We start from the raw sequence: 14,081 nt of genomic DNA, 5'->3' as shown, positions 1-14,081 counted from the left end.
GCGTTTATAAGACTGTTGCATGTTTCTACTTTAGGGGGAAGGAGCTGTAATGGCATGAGCCATGCGGTAAAACCGCTGAACCCGCTGGAAGGGTTCTCAGCCTTAAGCTGAGTACACTGAGTGTAAAGTAGGGTCTTGTGAGGAAATTATCAGAAGAATAAACAGTTGTTATTTTACTGCGAACTGAAACACACGTCTTTACCAGTTAATACCGAAAGTCTTTAAACCCGGTTTTCCACATATTACAATTACATTTCATAAATTTATAGCCTCCCACAACCCATCTGTTTTAGTACGAGCCCATAAACCCAATTTATGGTGGTTAAATTTATTTACCGTTCGCAAATAATCCCGTTTGATTCCTTTGTGGCTCCTCTATGGTTTCGATCATCCTTTACAGCAGCAGATCCACGATAGGAGCAGTCTCAGCCCAACAACATCAGCATTAGCAGATAAATCACAAACTTACACATCCGAGCGTAACAACATTTCACAATCCACTCCGGCCCGCGTTTCACTTTTTCACAGCTGATATTCTCCATGTGAAGAACATGCTGTGGCTGTTGTTGAGGTTTGCTTCCCTCGGGGCAGCACTCTTTCATCAATCACCCCTCTTGATCTTATTAACGTTTTATCCCACTGCCGCCGCTAGCTACAGGTTGCCAATCAGACCGCAAACATATTGCCCTTCTTGATTCACTTCAGTCCAGTCACATTGTTGCGCTTCCGATATTTGTTTGCTGCCCACTTAATTGACACACTTCTCACGAGAGGCGTCCTTCCCCATCCAGAACAATCCGTATCTAATATCAATTTATCAAAAAACTAGAGCAAAGCCACCGCGAGGCTGATGGATTCACTATGAATCATCTTTATCAGTGCTATCGTAAAAGTGAAGGAACTTTGGAACTTTCAAACCGATTCGACCCACAGACAACGGACGACTGGCGGATTCGCTTACGTGACTTGTGGCGGTAACCTTGATGCACACGGTTCAGTTCAATGCCAAACTAACTTCGACGTCGCAGCATCCTTCTTCAACATCGACGCCACACCGGTTGCCAACGCCGACGCCTCCAAAGGACGAGAGGATTTCTCCACATGGGAAAAAGCGCGCCAAAATTTGGCGATACCGATAGCGCCACATGCAACTGGTGGGTGGCAGAGACGGAAATGCTGCGAATCTGCTCTCAGCACTCTCCTGGGTGCTCTTTTCGGATGGGATGCTGTGCTCTCTCTTGGCAGTTCCATGCTTGCCGGTAAAGCACTAGATTGTTTCAATTCGGGACAGGATAACAGTCCAACAAAATTATTCAGACTGATCATTAAATTCGAATATAACTAAATCTGTTGTAAAATTCAGTTGTAAAAATGCTGATTATTATCTGTTTTACAAATACCAACTGATTAGGGGAACTGTGGGTAAAATGAACAGGTTTGTGTTTTACGGTAAATAAACTATTAATCAATGCAAAACATAGCATCATTGGCGTAGGAACAGGGGGGGGGGCAGGGGGGCCTGGCCCCATCCAGAATCATCCAGCAACCCCCCCCCCCCCCCCCCCCCCCCCCCAGAATTTCTGATGCCTATTAAAAAAAAAAAAAACAATTTAACATGAAGCAAAATCTTCTGAATTTATGTACATGATGACTCTTGCTATAAACAAAAAATCGCTTCAGTAGTTACGTTATTTTATGTTGTCCAACTATAGTGAGAAAACCTCGCTTGTCTTATACAGCATCAGCGTGGTTGTTCTGGCTTCGATTAATCGCGCGACAATCGAAAGCTTAACAGTCGATCGGTTTCTGTTAGAACTAGAGTCTTGTTGTATGCGATAAGCGCAATTTTTCGGCAACTCTGTTGCAAAAAATACCTTGTTACAAAAAGCGTCAGTATCCTGGAAATTTTATTTTCAAAATGTGTTTCCTTTCTGAATAATCCAAATAATGTTGTTTCAGTATGAAAAAGCATATTCACTGCATTCTGATTTCTCATGTTTTTTTAGGATACCCTGCTCAAGGTGTGGGGTGATTATGATTTCCTTTATGAGAATTCTCTAAAGATATCCATACATCAACTTCTAGCGTATAATGTCCGAAAAAAATTATTGAAAAAAGACAACATTTCTAAAGGAATTTCTCAGATAATACATAGCGGAAATTTTTGTCACAAAATAAGGCTAAATTTTCAAGGAATTTTGGCATGGGCAAGTTTTTTTAGATGAAAGGCAGAAATTTAACCTGGTGTGAAAAAAATGTATTAAAAACGATCATAGTGTTTTATTTCAACAATAATTTCTCTCTTTGATTTTGATTCAAGTATTGTCACCTGAATAAATTTATTGCTTAAACTATATTTTTACAAAAAAAACTTATTATTTCATAAATTATTTGTTCAATTTCCAACATATTTGTAGCAAAACTTATATACGATATACTTTATAAAATTTTAGAACAATCAAATTCCTCAAGGAATATTGGAGGGTGGCTTAAGAACTTTTGCAAATCTCTTGGAAATTAGTCAAATGATATTGTGGAATTTATTCAAAAGCGAATTCCTCCTGGTGGACATCCATTCCTTCTTTGTCTACTTTTTTATTAGCATATTGATTCTGGAAAATGTTCCCGTATTAACCTAAAAAAATGTTCCATAATTCTTCAGAAGTTTTCCCTCGCAATTCCTCCAAAAAATCATTGCTTCCGTCAAATCTAATTCTGAGATATTTTGCTGAAAGTTCTACTAGAAATTATTCTGTGAATTTCTTCAAATAGTTTTCCTAAAAATTTTATTACAAATTCTTCCGCAAAGTTCATCGAAAATCCTAAAGAAACATTTCCAAAATAAATCATAAATTCCGTCAAAAATTCTTCTATGTTTCTTTTCTAGAAATTTTGCTTCAAATTCCCGGATTATTCAAGAATTGCAAAGACAATTGTTTTTTAAATGTCTCTTACCTTTGAATCTTCGGAGGAAATTTGTTGAAATACCCCAGAAAAAACTTTTACTTCCGAAATTAGCATAGTGATAAAGGAATCTGTAGGGAAACATGTAGCAAATGAACTGGGAAGGGGGAAAGGATTTATGAAGGTATTCATTGAGAAATTTGTATTGATCTTTTTTAAACCACTTGTTAAGAAAGTCAAGCAAGGAGAGATTGGAAAGATAATTTCTAAAGAAGTTTCTGATGGATTTTCTTAAAAAAAAAGCTTTACATGTAAATTTATTAAAGATGTTCTAACTATCCTGTAATTTACTTCAAGAGAAAATATTAAAAGTTATCTTTCAAGTTCAACCTAATTGAACATTTTGTTGTTTCTCCTTCCTTCACATGACGCTTCGACGAACTTCGTTCAAAAATCATTCCATACTCCAAAAGCTACCTTTTTAAACAATCTAAGAAAGGTAAATGATGGGAGTTTAAAAAAAACTACAGAATTCTTATACGTATGGTTTCTGATTTCTGAAAGTCCATCAGGAATTCCTCAACAAAATTTCAAAGTAAGGCAAAAGTTTCCCCACATTACATTACGAATTTTGCCACAATACATCTGAGCTAAAGTCCTTGAAAAATAAAAAATAAAAAAATACTTCTACAGTATAACAAAAAAATCGATAGTAGACCCTTCAAAAAAGTTTGTTTGAAATTTTTAGAGGCAGGAAAAAATTGGTTCTTTCTACATCATTTTTTTCACCACAGTATCATGAAACTTCGGAGTTCATACACAATATTATCTAAGATTTTAATTACAAATACTTTCAGTAAAAATACCACCCTTTTAACACCAACCAATTCTATTATAAAAAAACGAAGAAAAAGAACAAGAATTTTTGTATTAAATCCCACAAGGACCATTTAAGCTTATCGGTGAGGAAAATTGTCAACATATTTCAGACGCTCTACGGTATGATTTTTGAATTTTACGGCAGGAATTAAGTATTTTTTCCGAATTATATTTAAGGTGCAATTTACTCAAAAAATAAAAGAGTATATGTTTCTCCAGAAATCTAATATAAAGTGATTCGTAGAGGAATTTGTTAAGCAATCCCTAAAATGTTAAGGTATTCCTGGATCTGAAGCAAAAAATGGGGAGTGGATGAATTTTTCATTGTTATTTTTGGAAAAATCACCATTCGGAAAAAAAGTTCTTTATTTTTTTTTTCTGGAGTTTTTTTTCTAGAACCTTAAAGAATACTTGATGGAACTTCTGGAGATTTTTTTGTTTTGAGAATTTTAAAAATGAATTATAAAATCTTAGTAAATCTGATGACAAATTCCATAAAATAAATCCTAAAAGGATGGTGAGTACAGTTTAATAAAAAAAAATCTCTGGGAAATACTTAGATGAATCTCTGGTTATTTTTTCGGAAGCAAATTAGGGAAAGAATAATATAATTATCCAAGAAATCCCCGAATAAATTACTCGGGAAATCATTGAGTATTTCCGCGTAAGATTTTTTTTAAAGAACAGATGAAAGCTAGGAACTTTATAGGAGTGTTAGAATTCTTTAAACATTTCTTAGTTAGGTATTTTTGAAAAAATATAAAAACAAAATAAAATATTTTCGAGAGAGTTTTGAAGGGATGCGGGATGTTGCTCCTTAATTTTAGAGAAATCTTAAAATCAATTATCTATGTAAATGCAGACAGATCTTCGGAGAACTTCTTTGAGAAATCATGAATAACATTTTTCCAATTGAATTCATGTTAATTGTTCTTAAAATCCTTGTGGAATATTACGAGAAATCCTTAAAGTAACACCTGTAAAAATCATATATTTTTTGCTGCGATTTTTCAAACAATCCTGTAGATGAACTTTAGTAAGAACTTCAAAAGCAAAGTTGGAAAAACTGCTGACAAACTCTTTGAAAAAATCGCGAATAGAATCCTTGCTTGATGATCTTGAAGACATTTTTGGTAAGACTCCTAGAATTTTTTGTACTATTTTTGGAGAAATCCTTAGTAATTCCTGAAAACCCTGAACAAATTATTATTGAACAACTAAATATGTTTATTTTTTTAAAAGAAATTTTAAAAATAAATTTTATAATTTCCAATAGAATTGTAAAAAAATTTTTGAAGCCATCCTTTGATATTCCTTGTAGAATTTTATTAAAATAAATTTCCTCATGGAATGTCGTACAGTGAATTTAGAAATCTTGCTACAAATCTCTTGGAAATTAGCCAAATAATTTTTTGATATTTATTCATGCTTTCAACGTAAATTTCTCCTGGAGGATGACCATTCCTTCTATGTCTACTTTTTATTCACTAATTGATTCCGGAATACGTTGGAGATCAGCGCCTCGCATGATGTTTGTGCACATTGTTAGATGTTTTCTATCAGTGGCGCGGTAAGTGGGTAGGACAGGTAGGGCATGTACTACTCACAAAAACACCTGGGTAGGACAGTCAAAGCATTGTCCTATCCACGATTCAACCAAAAAAAAACAAGATCAGCAAAAAACTTGAAAAATAAATTAAACTATTTATCATCTGTTCAATATACAAACTCGATCAATATCGTACTTATTCTTATGGAGGATTAAAGACACCATAGGGGGATAGAGATTTCTCTATCAATTCTTCCATAAATTCTACCAGTGGTGATGTAAAGAATGCTTAGAAGAATTTCCTCAGGTATTACTTTGATTTTGTTTTTCCAAAACTATCCTAGAATTTCTTCCAAATATTTTTTCACTAACCCTTCAACCGAATTATCTGGTCAAGCCGAGGATATTCACAAAGTTTTATTCCAGGGTGTTTGAAAAAATAGCTTATGAGTTTTTTTTTTTTAAGAAACCCTGCAAAAACTCCTCAGTTTGTTCATATGCATTCCTTCAAGGATTCTTCCACGTTTCCTCCCAGAAATCCAAAATTTTTTGAGGGGTACTTCGAACAAATCTTTTTGTTTTAGGATTTTTCCAGCATTTCATCCAAGTATTACTCCAGCAATTTTAACATACATTTCTTAAAAAGTTTCTCTTAAAATTCCCATGCCAAAATGGCTTCGAAAGTTTATATAAGTTTCTTTCATAAATTTATACTACAGCATTTTTACAACAAATTCCTCCGATCATTCCTACAGATTTTTTTCAATGTTTTTCGATAAATTTCTTTAGAAAATACAGCGGAATACTATTCCGAAATTTGCTTGATTTTATTTATTATCTTATAAATTTATCTAGGAAATCTTCAAAAACTTCTTCAAGAGACAAGGATTTGTTTAAGAAATCAATGCTCATTAATGATGGCTTCAAAACTTACCCAAAGTTTTATCAAAGATTACTCTAGGATATAATCAACGGGTTCAGTCGCTATCAACCATTTGAAAAACAAAAATCTTTCTTAGTATTATGGTAACCACTGGCATAAAAAAAGAATGTTAGAAGTAAAGAGGTGTCAGTGTTAAAAACCTAGTTTTGGGAAAATCAACTTTAAAGTTTTTTTCAGTAATTTTTCATGATTTTCAAAATGTATGTCAAAAAAAGCTAATCTTTTAAAAATTATGTTATTTTTACTGTTGAGCGGAAAAATCATCTGAAAATAACGTTAGAACGCTTGGAAATACTAGAACTCAACTCAAAACTGACCAAATTATCACTTACATCCCTTTGCGTTTGGGACCCTCAAATATTGTAACTTTTCAGGGTGAAAATTTTTCTTTGCTTCACTGTGCCCAAAATATTTGCCAACGTTTGTCCTACCCATGATTTCGAACGCTCAACGCTTTGAGCCAACCCTTCTCCAGTAGAGAAGCTAGGTAGAATACAGGACGCTTCAAAGCTTACTGACTTTAAAATGGCTTGCTCAATTTTCACCACCTAATAAAATTTAAATCTTGCCGCTCCCTTGCGACGCCTATCCACCTATTTATTTCTATCATTTGCAAAAAAAAAACCTTCTATGGACCCCTTTACCTTTGAGTCGCATGACCGATATAGCCATAACAAAATAGAACCTAATGGCCAAGTAAAATGTATATTTTATTTTCCCAATCAATCATACAAACCTTAAGTTTTGATTATGATGCGCTTCGTTCGTTCAATCGAGAGATGTTTCGAAATGTCACTCGGCAGTCGGGGTCAGATGCACGGTATTTGGAACAATGGTATGTTTAACAACAGTAATCATGACTATGGTTTAAATTTCCAAAATAATACCAATCATATTTTTTGTGCAAAATTTTAAAACGGTCAACTATATAAAACTAAAAAAACATGAAAATAATCATAGTTTTTTTTTCTGATTGATTAAATATCTTGCTGAAATGCCCTTCTAAAACAAAGAAATCGATGGTAGAAGATTCTTCTCGTCAAGATTTGCCCAAACATTCATTTTGTGATAAGGTTGAAAGCCTCAATCTGCCTTATCTGTGGAAATAAAAACGTGGTGTTTATGCCTAATAGATATTCAAACTTGTCTTATAAAAACTTGTCAAATGTTGAGAATAAGTATTTTTCGCCATTATTTCTTAAGTCTGTACCAGTGTGCGACGCCAACGGTGCTTCCGAGAGGACGAGACGAATTTTTCAAGCCGTAGGAAAAAGCGCGCCAACATCGTGCTATATCTGAATGCCATATGCAACTGGTGGGTGGTAGAGATGGAAATGCCTCGAATCCGCTCTCAGCGCTCTTCTGGATGCTCTTTTCTTTTGGGGATGCTGTGCTCCCTTCGGCACAGGTTTAGCAGTGAAAGACTAATTCAGTAAATATGTATTTAAAAAGGGGGGCTTATTTCCAATACCACATGCAGTGTTCAATAGTTTCAGCCACTTAGCAATTATAAGTATTACAACATCATTTGAAAATTTTTGATTGAAAATTTAACGGATTAGTTCATAGATAAACATGTTTTTGCAGCTCAGAAGCACAGTGCAATGCATTGGCTTCTGAACTCTTTGTGCATATACATTAGAGTGGTTCAAAAAATCGATTTTGCTCCACACCGCTCATTCGATTCTAGATCAAATTCTGAGTGTCCTCCCAAAATTTGAGTTCATTCGGATGAAAACTGAGACTGCACAAGCCCTTTGAAGTTTACATGGGAATTATTATGGGAAAAGCAAGCAGTTCATTCAATCGGTCATAGTGTTTGCCCATGTGCTCTTGAGGATTAGAACTACGTTGATAGATACCGTGGGATACAATAGTCAGCTACAACTTTGCCGAAGACCGTTTTTAAATCGGTCGCCCCAGTAATTAGTTATTGATTTTTGAATGAGTTGTAAAACTTTGGCTATTATTAATGGGCTGTCCTGCGGGCATCACTGGATATATGCAGTAAGACATAGTAACCATGATTTGTGCGTGCTATCTTTCGCGCCAGGTGCAGCATTGTTGCCTGTTCAGAAGTTGAATGAGCACTGCTGAAGAATTTGTGACTGGATATAAATCAATAACTAATTACTGAGGCGTCCGATTTGAAAACGGTCTTCAGCAAAGTTGTAGCTGATGAATGTATCTCCCAGTATCAATGTAGTTCTAATCCCCAACAGCACTTGGGCAAAAAATATGACCGATTGAATGAATTGCTTGCTTTTCCCATAGTAATTCCCATATAAACTTAGAAGGACTTGTGCAGTCTCAGTTTTCATCCAAATGAGTTCAAATTTTGGGAGGACACTCAGAATTTGATCTAGAATCGAATGAGCGGTGTGGAGCAAAAACGAATTTTTGAACCACTCTAATATACATGATTCGCCTCAAACGATCTATTTTATCACCCTTTTTGAATTGATCTTCTTTGGCTATCGTGATTTGCGAAATGTTGATATAATTTTCTAGCTCCGTGTAACTAACACTGTCAATGCATAAACCATTCTTAGCGTGAGGTTCAGCATCTGAGCAATGAAAAAGTGGGTGGGAAAGTGCAAAGTCTCTGTTTATGTTTTTTTTTTGATAACGTCTATACAGTTCTGCGTATTAGCTCTCAATGCAGTCCATCTGCTCATTTTTTTTCTACTTCGTACTTTCTCCATATCATAAAACATGTCCCAAGCTGAACATTCAGGTGATACTTTATGTGAATTTTTCATGTAAATGTTGCCATTTATAGCATTTAATAATGTGCAGGAAGCAACATAATTGGCTAGAAAAACAGGGAGCTTGAAAACGAATCTGCCAAAAAACTGTTACAAATTCCTCCAAGTTAAAAAAAAAAACACTAAGTTTATCACAATAAATCTTACACAGAAACCAATCTAATTTCACATTATGAACGCTTCGAAGATACTACTAGACATCGTCAAAGAAACCCACTGAGGCTCACTGCCTATTATTGATGGTGTACCTGGTAAGATTTTCTCCAAACTTAAATCATTGTATAGTTAATCACGTTCTCAATTAACATTCTTCCTTTTTCAAATAAGAACTGTTTTTTTAGTTTAAATATTATACCAATTGGTGGCGAAAAAGCTGCTAATATTTTAACTTGTTACTTCACCTTCTTCCAAACATATGATTTATCACAACAAGCATAAAATCTCCTGCCAGGAGTCTAAATTTTCTCCCTTTTCTTCACATTTTCTACATTGTTTTGGAGCAACATGACAATAGGCATAATGATTGAGATAGGCAAAATGTTGCCTGAATTCAATTGCTTATAACTTATCGAAAAATGGATCATGTCTAGTCATGGTCTAGTTTCAGAAATTAACATGGCCATGCATGTTGGCCAACGAAAACCTGATTTTCTATGGCCTTGTCCAAATCACATTTTTTTTCTGTCACTTGTATTTTCGTGCGTTTTGAAGTTTTATAGATGTTTACAATTTTCCTAGAAACTATAACCAATTGATACCGCCGGACACATTAAGCTTCGTTGGAAATCTTCGTAAATATGGCCATTGGGTAGTGGTTTCGAAAACATGGTTAGCCATTCAAGGATTTCCAATCATGTATATATAATAAGAAATCATATCCAAGTTGACTGCTCAGCATCTTCGACCATCTCATGTTCGTCCATCAAGATTCTCCCTTCCTTATTCTTGCACCAGTATCGCAACTAGGATTTGGCCGCAGACAAACATATATCTAGACTACCATTGGAAAAAAGCGGTAAAATCTACTAGGTATATATTGCAAATTTTTTATCACAATAAAAATTATCCTCCCAATGCTTGGAAATTTGAAACGACTTTATTACTAGAAATTAAAACGGAATGAGACCGATACAGATGAAAAATATTACCAATCATCATTTGCACTCAATTCATCAGTCATCAGTTGTCATTTGTACTTGTACCAAAATTATAAGGTAACCCGTCATAGCCGCAACCATCTGTAATTGTTCAAGATTGGTTAGAAAAAATAGTCGAACAACCGTGCGTTTATCATACCTCGTAAAGTTGTCTCATGTTCACTGCAAACAATCCAAAAATCCCAATCGATAAATTTTGATGAAGCAATTTCAGCGAAAAATTTTCCACCTAGAACAAAATATTTTTGATAAAACTGACATGACCGTCGCTGCAAATCTACTTATAATACACAAAGTTCAACTTTTTCATCAACATCAGAATCTATGAACTCGTTCAGCAGATTTCCAGTTCGTTGCGCCTGAAAATATTAAAGATTTATATATATTCAAAATAAACTTAAATCGATCTAAACTTACTCGTCGGGTGAACTGTTCACAAAAGGATGCTTTGAAGTAGGCTTGGCATGCTAAACCGAACGCATATATCAAAGTGCTTGAGTAACCAATGTAGTTGGTTGGATATCCAACGCGTAGGTCATCCAAGACTGCCGTGTAAGTATAATAGATCTGTAAATAACGTCCTCACAATTCTTTAAGATTATTGATACAATTCGTGATATTACCGATGATGTGATCAGTATGAACTCGTACATCGACACTAGCATGATCGGAAGGGAAAACATAAGTGATATCTGTTCCAAAGCTACTGATGTTTTCCGATGAAGCTCACAAAGATCCAGTAATTGTTTCGCCAGTTTATGACAAACTTTAGATTTCTGAACTTTATGCTCGTCCCAGTAGGCAGCGTTCTTATCAAAGTCACGCAGCACTCCAATGGTATGGACTACTCGATGGTTGATGTTGCGATACAATACTGATCCCACGATGATAAAATACTCGAACAAGCAAAGAGGAACGAACATAAGAATTTCTCCCGTGAAGTGAAGTACGAGCACATGAATCTGTGTATTCTTGTAGTCAGGAGAGGTTACCAGATAAAGACCATTCGCCATTATGTACAAAACGCCATGGACGAGCAATATTTTATACTGAAACTTTTTAAGTAGCCTGTAATCGAAATCTATTTTTTCGTATAGTAAATTAGAGAACAAGCCACAAAGCAGATTGAGAATATTTCCAAGTTTGTTCGAAAACAGCAATACTGTTGAATATGAGGACAAAACAATAGAGTAATTGATTGCGATTTGTATGACAGTGAGTACATCATGGAGCATATATCTACTTAGTCGTGGCATGTAAATATAAATGTATCCACTTCCTAGTATAATTGTTGCCAGCCCTAATAAGATGGTTGTTCTCATAACGAGCCATTTGGATGCAATGAAACATTTTCGTTGCACGTGAAAAGTGAACGGCAAATGACCAGTGAACTGGAACACGCTGAATAAGAGCGTACAAAACCGGACCGACTCAAAAAACATATTCTGATGGACTGTGCTCCAAAGATTTAGTGCGTAAAACTTGCTTGTTGTCGTAAATCAATAAAAGATTCATGTGTCATCATACACAGGTTGTTTCATTGAATGAAAATAATATTGTCTGCCATAGAACAATAGAAAATCACTCAATATTATTGAAAGCAAATATAATGATACGGGAATTTTAAATTATTTGAAGAAATTCCGACATAATGTCTGATGTCATGACAGACGGACTTCGAGTTGAAATGCATTCTACACCTGATCAAAAACTTACGCTAATTTTATCCTAAGCAATTTAAATTCATGGATTGATGATCGTTGATTGTTTTAAAACTGTTCCGAGTCATTTGGCCGAACGCCATTTGGCCGAATGCCGTTTGGCCGAAATTGAAAACAATAAATGACTATCGTTAGCATGCATTTGTAATTAATTTCAAAGAACAGCTTATTCTTGAAGAAGGAGAAATCATCATTGATATACAGCTTTTTAGTATTAGTTCAAGAAATAGTCAATGCTGAAAGAAGAACATCCTCAATGAAAGCAATGATTCACTTCTCTTCTAGCGGTAACAGCTGCCAGCAGAGGTTTTCGCAGTAACTAAAACGGTTTAAGACTTATTTGTCCTTCTGTAGCATCGATTCGCTTTGATAACGAGTTTTGGCTTCTTTTCTCGACGGAGAAACAGTGAACGATGACATTAAGAAAGAATAATAAATTCAACAATGTTTGATATTCCAAAAACTGAGCGACGGAAATATTTAGAAGGTTTTTTTTTTCAAAAAATGATGATATTTTGAAAAAAAAGTAAATTAATAAAATTATTATGTTTTCAACGTTGAGCAATAAATGGACACGATTATCTCTGAACTTCTTCCCGTCTTCCAATTCAAAAATTACTTAGGAATAACCACATTTACAAGAATAACTTATCTCATAGACACTCTAGTACATATACTTACCACATTGTAGAGCGTAGATAATAATTATCATAAATTCGTTATTAACTTCTCATGAGGGTATGATTGCTAAAAAACGCAAGATCATCCATTGTTCAAAAATCCTAGTTTTGTTTTATATATGTTAATAAAAAAGAAATTTCGATCGATTATTTAAAAATAATCCTTTGAAGAAAATGTTCTAAAGCCTTTCGACCAAATGTTCATTCGAGCATCTGTCCCATCGACCAAATGTACTTTCGACCAAATGTCATTTGACCAAACGTCATTCGACCAAATGTCTTCGACGAAATATCCTAAAGCTGTTTTGTCATGCACTATTATCCCACCGATATAATCAGAGCTGTGGCAGTAAACGATAAACAAACTCTTATGATGTGTTGCTGATCATGATTGTTATAGAGAGAGAGATAAGTGAGAAATACTCTGGTTCTCATTTTAGCTTTAGGTATTATTCAAGTATGGACATTTGGCATAAAGAAAATCACATTCATTCGCTTGAATAATATAGTTTGATTGGGGTATTGTTTTTCCTAATTGATTTAACTTTTGATTTAACATGTTCATGCTAGAAGTATGGAGTTTAAATATACTACGCTATGGTGTCATGTATGACTTTCCGTTTATTCAGACAATTCCACTTGCACCATTATGATGAGGTATCCGGTCATTGTAGCTACTGCCTGAAATATGTAATTAACGTAACATAACAGTGCAATTTAATCTCAACTAAAAAAATGTATACCAACCTGATAAATTAGTGACATATCCACGGAAAATAACCCAAAGAGCTCTACCTTGTAGTTGTGGTGCAACATTTCCAGAGAAAAGAATTCAATCTGCAATATATTACTTCAGTATGAATAATACTAGGATGCGACACCTCTTTTCAATGTTCTATTGCTTTTAGTAGTAAAGTTTAAAGTTATAAAACACTCAGAACTAGATGTTGCATCCTATTTTATTGAATAACAATTTTTTTTAACTCACGCATTGATTAACATCGTCGTCAATTTCGGATTCGATGAACTCGTTTAGTAGAACACCAGTCCGTTGAGCCTGGAAAAGGCATAGGCCGAGAATTATTTTCCTGTCATATATTTAGGTTCTGGCAACCTCAAAGTGGCCACTAACTAAATAATTATTATACGACACAAGTAGACAGGGCAAGATAAGCACCTTAAGGATAAGCTCGATTTAAGCGTTTTATTAGTATTCATTCTTATATTTGAGATTATTAGTTAAAATTTCAATCATCAAAATTTTGAAGAGTAAGAACTAGTTTTCGAAATACACTGTAACCTCAATTTACGAACTAGATTGGGGGCTTGTATATTGAATTGGTTCGTGAATTGAATCGGTGCGTAAAACGAGGGATCTTGATCATTTACAGTACATTTTAAAAGTCAACTGAGGGTAGATTCAAAAAAATCGACTGGAAATTGACGAGATTGCTGCTATTTGAAACAGCCATGTCGGAGG

General features: G+C 34.6%; 1 protein-coding gene and 1 long non-coding RNA gene across 2 annotated transcripts in view; both read right to left on the bottom strand.

Moving 5' to 3' along the window:
• The window catches only part of LOC5568052 (calcitonin gene-related peptide type 1 receptor), a 191,613-nt gene extending 190,638 nt beyond the window's left edge, over nt 1–975 (bottom strand). Inside the window, exon 1 of the mRNA XM_021852253.1 lies at nt 337–975. Within this exon, the coding sequence (XP_021707945.1) occupies nt 337–391 (55 nt within the window). The 5' untranslated portion in view covers nt 392–975. The remainder of the gene's footprint in view (nt 1–336) is intronic.
• A 12,117-nt stretch (nt 976–13,092) lies between these two features.
• On the bottom strand, nt 13,093–13,831 carry LOC5568053. Its single transcript, XR_002501774.1, has 3 exons — nt 13,590–13,831; nt 13,349–13,438; nt 13,093–13,282 (listed from the first exon to the last, which is right to left on the bottom strand). It is a non-coding gene; the product is annotated as an uncharacterized LOC5568053 (long non-coding RNA).
• Nucleotides 13,832–14,081: the final 250 nt, after the last annotated feature.

This window comes from Aedes aegypti, chromosome 3, assembly GCF_002204515.2.
Source record: "Aedes aegypti strain LVP_AGWG chromosome 3, AaegL5.0 Primary Assembly, whole genome shotgun sequence".
Classification (NCBI taxonomy): domain Eukaryota; kingdom Metazoa; phylum Arthropoda; class Insecta; order Diptera; family Culicidae; genus Aedes; species Aedes aegypti.
Note: the sequence above shows the minus strand (reverse complement) of the source record. Positions and strands in the feature narration are given on the sequence as shown.